Below are 12650 nucleotides of genomic sequence, written 5' to 3'. Positions count from 1 at the left end.
ATATTCATCCTCTATACATTTATCTAAATAAATAATCTTTTTTTAATTAATTAAAAGCTCACATTGAGCCTAAATAACACAATTGATCGAGAGGTATTGTATCTCTCATCTCATACCCCTTTCCACTCATAATATGTGTATGTGTTGTATTTATGTTTGTATTCAAATCTGATCAAATTACAAGTAAATAGTAATTGGGATAGCAGCATTTTTGGGGATAAATAAATATAACTCCCATGTGTAAATGTACCATAAATCTATTTCGTACCGCAAATGTTTTCCTAAATATTGCCTTGAATTTATTTATGAATCCCAAATTCGCACCCCCAAAGGATGATTGAGGTGAGATCCTGCCTTCAAAATTCATTTACATTCCTAAATATGATCAATCACTAGCAAGTGGCAAATATATAAATCTCAATATTACCCATCATTAATTCCTATCTAGGTAATTAAGTGAGGACAATGGGCATGCATGAGAATTTTTATTTATTATTCTTATTATATACCTTTAATTTTGAGAGCAAAGCATCATAATTTTCTTTAATATCCTAAGCAGCCTATTTAAACAGGGAGTATAATTAGCTACCTGAATATTCAAAATGTCTACAAAAATCCTACTATTTAGCTAGATTGAGAAAACAAGATGTCCTCTATTTTTTAAGGTATACATGATTGCAGCTCTATATTCTTTGAGTTGATTCATAGTGCTATTGACCCTTCTCACATGGATGTAGAAATCGATATATAATCTTTGAGTGATTCAAATTCAACTACACTTTATTGGTTTCTTATTCGTTCGTATTGAAAGAAGAGAATAAGTATTTTCATCTTATATCGAATTTTACACCAGACTTAGTATAACTTCAATTTTTGAGTGAGAACATGGACTTTGAAAAAGTCCATGTAAAACTCACTTGACTTCCTATGTCACAGGGGTATCGACTAAATTGGGACAATGGGTCAAATTTATCCTAATAAGAGCAAAGGCAGTTATATTAAATGCTCTACGCACATAGCTTGAAGGAAATAATAGTTAAAAAAAGAATAAAATTTTAAATTATTAGGACATGATGATAACGAAGAATTGCATTCTTAATATTTTTTCAAAAGAGTTTTTTGATACTTATGGCAAATATGGCATTGCCAAAGATCCAATTAAGCTTTACAAGCTTTTACATATATCATATGTTGGTGTGTATAAAAATAATAGGTAAAAATACATAAGTAAATGATGCATTATTGACTCTACAATAGTATTAATTAAATGATAGGTGCATGCCTCCAGAATTTCACAAAAAGAGCTTGATATATAAGGAATCATGTTTCTCATCACAAACTCATGATGGTTACGAACTAATGTGATGAGCAAGTAAAAAAATGCATAAATGGAGGCACCCGAGACTCACAGCAAGGAAGAATTATTAGGTGCATCATCGAGTATACCAACTATTGTTATACCAAATCAATAAAAAATGAACACTTAAGTTAGATATGGGCTGGCTCCTAAAAAGTAGAATGCTAATTAAGAAAATTTCCTCTATATGAAGACTTGATGAGGTATACATGCCGACGCATCTAATAATTTCTTGTATGATGAGCAGTAATCTCAAAAGTAAAAGAGGAATATATATATATATATATAACCTTTGCAAAACCTATTGTTTGCATTACTACGTTAATGCCTTTTTAAGAGAGAGAATGGAAAAGGGAAAATCAAACCAAATCTTGCGTAATCTCACGCATATAATCCTAATAACTAATAAAGATGGAGTACTTAAGAGGCAGCCTAGCGATAAGCTAGCTACAACCATGTTCAAAAACCGAGACCAGCGGATGCTACACACTACACGAGGCCGCTATATATAGACGAAGATACAATATATCATTTTCAAAGAACATACATAAATATTTCAAACTCATAGAACCTAGCTATAGCGATTGCCTGTACATTTCACTGTGAATAGTAATTATGGATCCGCTACTGACAAGAAGTACTAGATAGAGATGAAATAAATACATATATATATATATTATACTAATAAATAGTGTTACTGCATGTTACTAATACCCGTGTTTGAAGATAGAGCCTACACGGAGGACTTGGAGATGTAGCTTGTAAGTTGGATAAGGAAAGCTTGGAAAGTGTGAGGCAAAGCAACCATGTGACTATCTTGATGACAGTTTGGAAAGAAAGAAAGTAAAGCAATATCTGCATGGGCAGATTATTTGATGGATGCTTCTAGCTTGTACGCTTTGGGTCATTTATAAACATACATGTGTATGTGTGTGTGTGTGTGGATACGTGTAAAGCTAGCGAGCTTCCTTCATCTCCAAATAAGGTTCACATGAAGCCAGATGCTGAGAGAGAGAGAGAGAGGAGAAGAAACCCATGGGAGCTGCAATTAAGAAAACAAGATTTGGGGGGAGGGGGTGTAGTTTGGAGAGAGAAAATGAGAATTGGCATGGGTTAGGTTGTCAGTTAGAAGACCCACAAGGGGGGAGGGGATTTTGTTGGCTTCTCGTAATTGGCCAAAACAGGCACAGTGGAGGAGAGCTCAACACCTTGTGTCGTTTATACTTTTGAGATATTTCGTTCACTACTACGGTCAAAAGCTAGTACAGGCACCCTATATATATATATATATATATATATATATATATATATAATATATAAAGGGTTTTATAGTGAAAATTAATAAAAAAAATATCAAGAGCAGTCCATGAGTGAAATGAATGGCCCAGAAAGCAGCAGCTAGCTAGAAGGCTGTAATTACTAATTACCCTTTCTTCTACTAATCTTTTGCTCAGTCCACAGGATATTTACACACACGCGCGTACGTCATGTATATTTTTTGAAGAAAAAAAAAAGAATATATATATATAGGAAGAGGTGGGAGGACGGAGGTGGGTCTCAGTGTGAGATAATAAATACCTTCAATGAATTGATAGCATCAGCTGTACATGTAGGTAGGTTCGAGGGAGCATGAGCATGAGCATGAGCAGAGCAGAGCAACTGGTTAGGCCAAAAGGAAAAGGAATGCATCCAAATTAATGCATTCAGTTCTATTTCTCCCTACCTAGCTCGGAGAGAGTGGCATGGCAATGAAAGGATGCACCTAAGCTCACCCTCCCCCCCCCCCCCCCCCCCCCACCCCAATGATGCCTGCGCAAGCTGCTGTACTGGTGTCATGACAAAGACAATTCGAACAAACCACCCCCACCCCCCCCCCCCCCACCCCCCCTTCTCTCCTCAACTCCCTTCGCCCCTGGCTTACCCCCTCATCAAAATACATCATTCAAAGAAACCCCACACCCCTTCCCCCTCCAAAACCTATTTTATATATATATATATATATATATATATATATATATATATGCACAGAGCCATCTTTAAATTAAGCATCAGATTGAAATTAATGCGAGGAAAAGGCAACACAAGCAGAGTTTCTTTATTTTCATCATTATAAACAAGTTGCTGAAACGTTGACCCAAAAGAAAACAGCAAGCCAAAAGGCAAAAAACATTTGGGAAAAAAAGTTCCCAAAAAGAAAAGCGCAAGAGAAAGAAAGAAACTCGAAAGAAGAAACACCCAACTTACATAACTATATATATATAGATATATATATGGACAGATCGAGTAGCTAGTGGGGAGGATGGAGCAGGAGGTTGGATAATTGATGGAGTAGAGGAATAATCAACACATGACATCCTTAAGAAGCTTGTACCTTCGTGTCGTTGGGCGGGGGGAAGGTGCACCCCCACCTGGATTGTTCCTTCCCGCCTTCTGATGATCACTCTGATTATTATTATTATTATTACTATTATTATGATGGTGTTGCTTAATCCTGTCCCCCGATGAGTACTCTGATCTCCTGCTCACTCCGCCTTCATGCCCCCCCGCCGCCGCCGCAGATTTCTTGGAATTAGAACCGCCGCCGGCGTGCCTGAATGCATTTCTCTCCTCGCTTTGGCACCAATCGCACACCTCGATCGGCTCCGCTGATTCCCCGTAGTAGTTGCTGCAATACCTACACACATACATATATATATATATATATATATATATATGCACATGCATCAAACTAATACATATTATAGGATCAATTAAAATATGTAACAATATATATAGCACAGTAGAATTGAAGCATGTTTGTGGATAGATCGAGGTAATCATGGCGTGTGGTAATTGTAGTAAGTAGTAAAGGGCCAAGCTAGGATGAAGATGTTCGATCTCTCGATTCAATATATAATATATGGAATCCATCATGGAGGCGGTGGGTGGTGCTGGTGGTGGTTGTTGTTGGGGGGTGGTGAACGTTGATTTATTAAGATGGGTACCTACATCTGCACACACACATACATACATGCATATATATGTGAATATATATATATATATATATATATATAGATATCTTGATGATGATGGTGGCGGTCTGTGATGATCATGATGATGATGATAAGAATGATGAAGGGAGTGATCATATGGATGATGATGATTGATGATTGAGGACGAGGTAGGATGAGAAAAGAAATAAAAAGGAGGCATACAAATGCTGGAATCTGTGGCTGCATTTGTTGCAGCGGAAGAGTTTGTCGGGGAAGCCCACATCGCCGCACATGCAACACACCGTGTAAGTACCACCACTGGCCTCATGATGATGATGATCCATCATTTCCATCTGTTGATCTATGATATCATTCACCTCCGCCGCCTTCCTTCAATTGATCGATGATGATCTCTATATTTCAGAATAAACCCACAAAGAGAGAGAGAGAGAGAGAGAGAGAGAGAGAGAGAGAGAGAGAGAGAGAGGAAATTCACCCAACCCAACCCAACTGATGATCATCCCAAGAAGCCATAAATTAAGAGTACTGCATATAAAGAAGGGGAAGAAGAAGAAGAAGAAGAGTTATGGTTTGATGAGTCGGTGTATGAATCCCTATAAATATATATATATATATATATATTATGTATGTATAGATTATCATATTTTATATTTATTTTATATATATATAAGGGGTGCTGTATATGCAGAGGTAGACCATAGGTTGCTTGCAGTCGTTTTCAGTTAGAGAGAGAGAGAGAGAGAGAGAGAGAGAGAGAGAGGCGTGAATTGTGAACCTTAAAAATTAGAATATGCAAAATGACAGTTGTGTCCCCGAGGGTGGGGTTTCTTTATTCTTGCCCATCGTACGCTTCAATTTCGTCTTATTTTCCTTTTCTAGTTAGTGGGATAGTTTAATCCCCCACGCTCCCCCTGGCGCGTCCCCTCCTCCTTCGAATCCCTTGGAATAATTATTTGGTCATTTTTGTCAAACTCCAGAAAAAACAATTACCTATGAATATTTATTTTAATAATTATTTTGAAAAACCAGGCAGGTGTTACATGTTATGCTCGTTTGGGTCTTAATTCATTTATTATTATGAAATTATTATTATTAGATTATTAGATGATGACCCGTGCAATGCACGTGTTTATTATTCAATAAATTCAAATAATTATTTTTAATGCATAAAAATTTAAAAAGCATAAAAATAATAATAAAAAAAATAAAAGTAAAAAATTAAAGAGACTATAAAAAAGTATTATATCTACCTTACAAAACCCCTGACCTCTTCGTGATAGCATAAGAATACTTAATTAAAATATTTGGATTTTATCCCCCCCGATCCAATATATATGTGATCGGCGTTTTTACCTTCTCAATCTCGATGTTTTAGAAGTTAAACAAATAGAAAGTAATTTTAGTTTATTACAATAGATCTTAGCAGTCTTGTTTTAATTAATATTTTTTTAATGTATTTTGTAAATACATGTATGCGATATCTTATTTCTCCTTAATAGAGATAAAATGAATTTTTAAAAAATAAAATAAAATGTTTCGTCATAGATAAGTTGAATATTATTAGACAGTTAATAAGCATTAAAACAGTAATAATATATAATCAATCATCAATAATTAATTAATATATTCTTACCCAATAATGATGGAGCTTATATATGTCTGTTATTTCTGACCTAAATAATATATCTATCTTTTAATTTTAGAGTCATTATTACGTATCAACCACAACATTGATAAGTGTTACACTTATCTATCAAATATTACATTTTTTTCTTACTCATTACTTTAAACAATTGTACCATATACATGGTATAATACCCACAAAGCGATGGGTAATAAACTAGGTATAAGTTTGTTTTCTTCTCTTATTTGATTTGATGTGTGGGGTGTTTTTATTGGTTATTATGTAAGCATCAGGTGTCTTTTTATTTCTACGATATTCTTCCACCATAAGTGAGAGTTATTAATAAATTTGGAACGGAACTGCTATGTGGGTGGCTTCCGGCTCTTTCCAAAAAATTTATAAAAAAAAAATACCCACAAAGCAATGGGTAAAATTGGTATTATCCAAATTTATGCATGATATGATTAGAATAGTGTTATAAAATGAAAATGCGTATCTACCTTCATATAGGATATAAACACATATATCCACGTTACAACTTTTTCACTCTTATGTTCTTGATTTACTCAGAAATGAGCAATTTTCAAGTTAAATTATAATTAAAATTTTATTCCCATGTATCAATAGATGAGATAAAATAAAATATCTGGTATATCTCGATCATATAGTTGGTAGGATGAGCTTCCACAGCAAGTCAGGGGAATGATTCGATTGGATTTATTGAGATTTCCTTCCTTGCGCTCGTGATACTTTGTGCTGGTGTTTGTGAAGGTTGGAGTGGTTGATTTATTCCTCAAGATCTTCCGGAATTTTGTTTGTTTTCTACTTATACTTGTTTAGTTCTTATTTATTTGTTTGGTTATTAATCATTGATTTATTGGTTTTAAATAAGTTGGTTAAGTCAGTTTTAAATTCTTGAGATTTGATTTTGTTTTTCTCAAATCTTAAAATTGGAACTACGATATTCTTCCATCATAAGTGAGAGATTTTCTAATAAAGATATGAGGCGTCACCCTCTTTTTTTCAAAAAAAAAAAAAAAAAAGACAATAAAATAATGATGGTTAAAATATCACACCAGAGTCCTTGAAATTTCAATTATAGCAGTTTAGTTTTTAAGGTTTTATACTTGGATGTACCTCCCTAAAAACGCATTTCCCAAACATGCTTTTCTTGCTATAAATTTACCCTTCTCCAGAACTGGGAAGCGGTAAAAGGTCAAAAAAATATTTTTTTAAAAAAAATTAAAAAAAAAAGTGAAAAAATTTGTCAACGTCTTACACGTGGTTGTCGTTACAAGGGAGGGGATATAACTTTCACTCAATTGTTTCCCAGGGATAATTTAGGAAATTAATTATGCCCACGTACAGGCCCCGGGTCTGGCGTATTAGCCAAAGTCCAGAAGACTAAAAAGTAGACAAGGTAACTCGCTGTGTGCTCCGCACCTGTGTAGCCGCCATACGTCATCCTCCTCCATGCACCGTGCGATAACTTCCATCATAAAAGTAAGAGCGATGACTTCCCAAGTCTGATCTGCACCGTTGGGGTTGCACAAAGGTCAACGATCAGGATCCGAGATCAAGGGGGAGTAAACGTGTTGTGTGTGAGATGGTACTATACCCTATGGAAATCTTGCTGATAAGCATGGCGTGGGTCCCGCCTCTTTCCGTCTACTTTCCGTTTAAGAATTCACATGGACTCGGTTAAGGATTGGGGGCTCCAAATTCTCGTGCCCATATCTTCTTCCCGTTACTAATTTAATGAGAAAAATAAAATTCTTTATTAGAAATAGTTAATAGCAGTGAATTCGCTTTTTAAGTTTGAGATGTCGAATTTAAAATTTTTTTTAAAAAAAATACAATAAGAAATAAGATATTTTTATTATACGATCGGATTTGGTGGACATTCAAATGAAAAGAAAAAACGAGAGATAATTAATAATTATCAATTTGATATTGAATTTAAGTAGGAAAAAAATGATATAATTGAGGGAGCAGTACATCTCCTAAAATTGAAATGCGGTGGCCTCATGCCGTGACTTATACGAAAAGAAAATATTTTAAATTATAATAAAAATTATTTTAGTGAGAATTATTGCTTCAATAATAAAATTAGATAAAATGTAACAGAATTATAAATTTTCATATCAACAATTATTGAATTGCTACGACCTTATGCGATAACATATCTTGAGTCTGTTTAATATGCGATAACATATGTTGGGTTTGAAATTAAACACTATGATCATAGAATTTTGAAATCGGAGCTTGTGTCATGACTTATGTAATTATATTAAAAAAAAAAGATCATCCTACTTATCTACTAAAATTAAATGTGAGTCAAAGAATTAATTTACTTACAAGTTTGATCTAGTCAGTTATGTCTCCATAGACAATGATAATAGTAGTTAAATTGTAGGCGTTTCCTCTCCACCTGCTCTTCTTGTTATTTTTTCCCATGTTTTTCAATGGCAAATTTTCAATGTGAACCTCACAAAAATAAAGGCCTGAATGCATTCTTTAGATGCCAACAATCTTCCACATCGTAGTCATGGCCCCAATGAAAGTGGTAGCATTTTTCTTGTGAGCCAAATCCACAAAGTTCAGGATTGAAGGTCATAGAACTTGTGCCTATAACCCTTATTCTTATCTTGTTGCTTGTATATTGAGGATTTAAAGGGTCCTCAATAAACATCAAGGCCATCAATGCAACATTGTTGTCCAAGTCTTGCACTTCAAGCACTTCTACATTAATTAAGCATTAACAGACTCTCTGATGGACTCTTTTGGGGATTTCTAACCTTCACGAATAATGTGGTGCATTGATAAAGAGCAAAATAAACTACTTGAAGGAACTTACTAGTCTAGCCTAAGTAAGGTTGGAACAATAAGTCTCAAATAGTTTCTTTGTAATGAATGTTTTGCACATGATGGGGTCAGATTTCTTATAAAGGATCATCAATGTCTTAAATGTCTCCATATAATCTACTAGGTCATTTCTGTTGTCACAAGAATCCATTAGACTCTTCACTAACTCCTTTACAAATGGTAGGATACTGCTGAAATGAACCACTTCATCCTCTAGGGAAGGACAATTCTTATTCAACCTTCTCAACTATAGAGATTCTTATTATAAGATTTAGCTTTACCATTGGCTACTTTCTTGGGCAACACTTAGGAGGGTGTTACATGGACAGTGACAACAAAATTGGCAAGCTTCTCTAATGTTTCCTTTCGAGGTATATAGAAGCTTATGTACATTTGCACCAACTTCTTCATTTTGTTCTCGCATCATGTTGAACTATTCAACAATATCCATAACATGTCCAAGGGGACTTGAGGAGATAAAAGATGGAATGGTTTTAAATTAACTCGATTCAAATCAGGCGACTCAGCCAAACCTGATGAACTAGATGGTTGACCGAATCTTTAAGCAAGGAAGAGGAGTTATATTGTAATTGAGAAGTTTTGAATCTCGTTGTAAAATTCAAGTATAGGACACACACACACAGCGAAAGCTATAAAAACAAATGGAACTCTAAGTCTCAACAACACTTAACCAGTATGAATGAGAAAATAACAACCAATAACACAATAATGAAAAGCAAATGACATTTAATATTCACTACAATGTGAATCACCACAATACACAAGTTTTACAAATGATCTCTATGTACAAATGCATTCAGAAGTACATATATAGAAGTCTCTTGAAAGTTTTCCTCCAATAATCCAACCACCCCAACGTTCATATTCGAAATTTAAATTTCTTCTCGCAGCCCAGGCGTACTAGCTCGTCGACGAGAAGAGGGGTTCGTCGACGAGTCAAAGAAGGTCACTCGTCAACGAGAATAAGGCATTCATCGACGAGTCCATTTTCTACTCTTGGTATCTCCAGAACTCTGAGATTTTCCTACTCTCTAGATGTCGTCGTCGACAAGAACAGGGCACTCGTCGACGAGACCCTGCTGTGTTGCCCTTCTATGTCTTTCTTCTTTCTTTGTTTCTAAAATCCAAAGTATAAGAGTCACACCATAAACAACAATCTCCACCTTAGTGATTATACGCCCCTTAGGAGAATCCACAAAAATATGTTTAGCTGCTCCACCTTGAACTTGAAAACACTAGGTTGGGTTCATCTCCCTCCTATCACATAGGGACATTGAGAAAGTCCAAGCAATGCTTGAACTTTTCAGAAGTAACCGATTTCGTCAGAATATCTGCTGCATTTTCAAAAGTGTGAACCTTCTCTAACACAAGTTCACCCGAAGCAATTAATTCCATAACTATATGGAACCTCACATCAATGTCCTTGGTTCTAGTATGGTATACCTGATTCTTCGCCAAGTAAATGGCACTCTGACTATCACAATGTAGCACCACTCCATCTTACTGTAATCTCAGCTCTCTGACTAAATCGGTAAGTCATAAGGCTTCCTTTGCAGCTTTGGCAACTGTCATATACTCCACTTTAGTCGTGGACAATGCTACCAGAGATTGAACCATGGATCTCTAACATACCGGTCATCCAGCAAGAGTAAAAGCATACCCCGTTGTAGACCGTCTGTCATCCATATCTTCAGTAATATCTGCATCTACAAATCCCATAACTGAAGGACAACCCTGTTGCTTGTCAAACATCATCATAATCCGATGTACCTCGCAAGTATCTAAGAATCAATTTTACAGCTTCCCAATGTTGTCTTCTTGGATTAGAAAGAAACTTTCTTACCACACTTACAGCATGTGCCAAATCTGGTCTCGTGCATACCATGACATACATCAAACTCCCCACAACACTAGCATAGGGAACCTTCGACATGTCCCGGATTTCCTCATTCGTACTTGTGCAATCTGCAGTAGACAACTTAAAATGATTAGCTAGAGGTGTACTCACCAGTCTTGCATCAACCATGCTAAACCTTTCCAACACCTTATGCACATAACCGCCTTGAGATAGTCATAATCTCCTTGCAGTCCTGTTTCAGCGAACTCCATCCCAAGCATTTTCTTGGCTGAACCAAGATCCTTCATGTCAAATTCCTTATGCAACAGGTCCTTTAACTGATTCACCTTAATTAAATCTTTTGCAGCTATCAACATATCATCGACATACAATAATAAGAAAATAAGTAAGTCATCATCAAGTTTGTTCACATATATGCAACATTCATACTCACACCTTTTGTAGCCAATTTTGATCATGTAGGAATCAAACCGTTTATATACCATTGCCTTGGAGACTATTTCAGCCCATAAAGAGATTTCTTCAACCTGCAAACTAAATTTTCTTTTCCCTATTCAATGAATCCTTCTGGCTGTACCATGTAGATTTGTTCCTTCAAGTCACCGTGAAGAAACACTATCTTCATATCTATTTGTTCCAAGTAAAGATCATAATAAGCTACCAACCCTAACACAATTCTGATAGAAGTATGTCGGACCACTAGAGAAAAGATCTCATCATAATCTATCCCCTTCTTCTGTGAGTATCCTTTTACCACCAACCATGCCTTGAACTTCTCACCTGCCTTTTTTGATATTGCCTCCTTCTACCTATACACCCATTTGCACCCAATCGGTCTCTTCCCATCTAGAAACTCCACCAACTCTCAAGTTTGATTTTTATGTAGTGACTTCATCTCCTCAATCATTGTTCCCATCCATCTACCTTTCTCCTGGTCATACACTGCCTCTTGAAATATAGTTGGAGCATTGCAACTAGTTAGAAAAACATAGGACACTAACTCTTCAAACTCATACCTTAGCGGAGGCCTAATAGTGCGTCTGGATCTTCATATAGGAAGATCTTCAACTCGCTGGTTTCCTGAGCTAAAGCTCCCTGCAACCACGGGACCATGATCATTTTCTTTGCCATGAGCTTCCAACTCCACCTACACAACATGTTCATCACTGCCCCAACTTCCTGGCTCCTATTTCTATTTATCATATTTTTTAGTACGCTTCATCATAGCCTTTGCATCAAAGACTACATCCCTACTGATCACCACCTTGTTGGCCACTGGGTCCCATAGCTTGTACTCCTTTACACCCACTGGATATCCCAAAAAGATGCAACGACGAGACTTCAGGTCAAGCTTAAACCTCTCCTCACTAGACACGTGGACACAGGCTGGACACGCGAATACTTTCAATTTGGAATAGTCTACTGCATTTCTCGTCCATACCTCTTTCGCCACTTTACCCTCTAGTTACGCTCTTGGTGATTTGTTTACCAGAAAACAAGCCATACCAACTACCTCAGCCCAAAAATTCCTCGGTAGTCCTGCATTTAATCTGAGATACCAAGCCCTGTCAGTAAGAGTCTGATTCATCCATTTTGCCACACAATTTTGTTGAGGTGTCTGACGAACTGTAAAGTTCCTCTTAATGCCCTGCTCCGCACAAAATTCCATAAATCAAGAATCAGTGTACTCGGTCCCATTATCCGATCTCAAGTATTTGATTCTCCTCCCCATCTGGTTCTCCACTTCTGCCTTCTAAATCTTAAACTTGCCAAACGTATCTGATTTATGACGCATAAAATAAACCCAGACTTTCTGTGAGTAATCATCAATGAAACTCACATAATACACATGTCCACCCTTTGATGCAACTCGAACTGGACCCCAAACATCTAAATGCACATAGTCAAGAATATCTTTCATCTTGTGAGTAG

General features: G+C 36.2%; 1 protein-coding gene across 1 annotated transcript; it reads right to left on the bottom strand.

Annotated features, from left to right (window-relative positions):
• Positions 1–3431: 3431 nt before the first annotated feature.
• Positions 3432–4990, bottom strand: LOC131166967 (uncharacterized). The gene is made up of 2 exons (XM_058125665.1): positions 4552–4990; positions 3432–4031 (listed from the first exon to the last, which is right to left on the bottom strand). The coding sequence occupies exons 1-2, from the start codon at positions 4680–4682 to the stop codon at positions 3698–3700; spliced, it is 465 nt and encodes a 154-aa protein (XP_057981648.1). The 5' UTR covers positions 4683–4990; the 3' UTR covers positions 3432–3697.
• Between the last annotated feature and the right edge of the window lie 7660 nt (positions 4991–12650).

Source organism: Malania oleifera, chromosome 10 (assembly GCF_029873635.1).
Source record: "Malania oleifera isolate guangnan ecotype guangnan chromosome 10, ASM2987363v1, whole genome shotgun sequence".
Lineage (NCBI taxonomy): Eukaryota > Viridiplantae > Streptophyta > Magnoliopsida > Santalales > Ximeniaceae > Malania > Malania oleifera.
Note: the sequence above shows the minus strand (reverse complement) of the source record. Positions and strands in the feature narration are given on the sequence as shown.

Bases quoted from the DNA above. Each gene is read 5' to 3' on its own strand.
- LOC131166967 (XM_058125665.1), bottom strand. From the start codon at position 4,682: ATGGAAATGATGGATCATCATCATCATGAGGCCAGTGGTGGTACTTAC. The intron at 4,032-4,551 runs GTATGCCTCCTT...GTATGTGTGTAG, and splicing joins AGCCACAGATTCCAGCATTT to GTATTGCAGCAACTACTACG.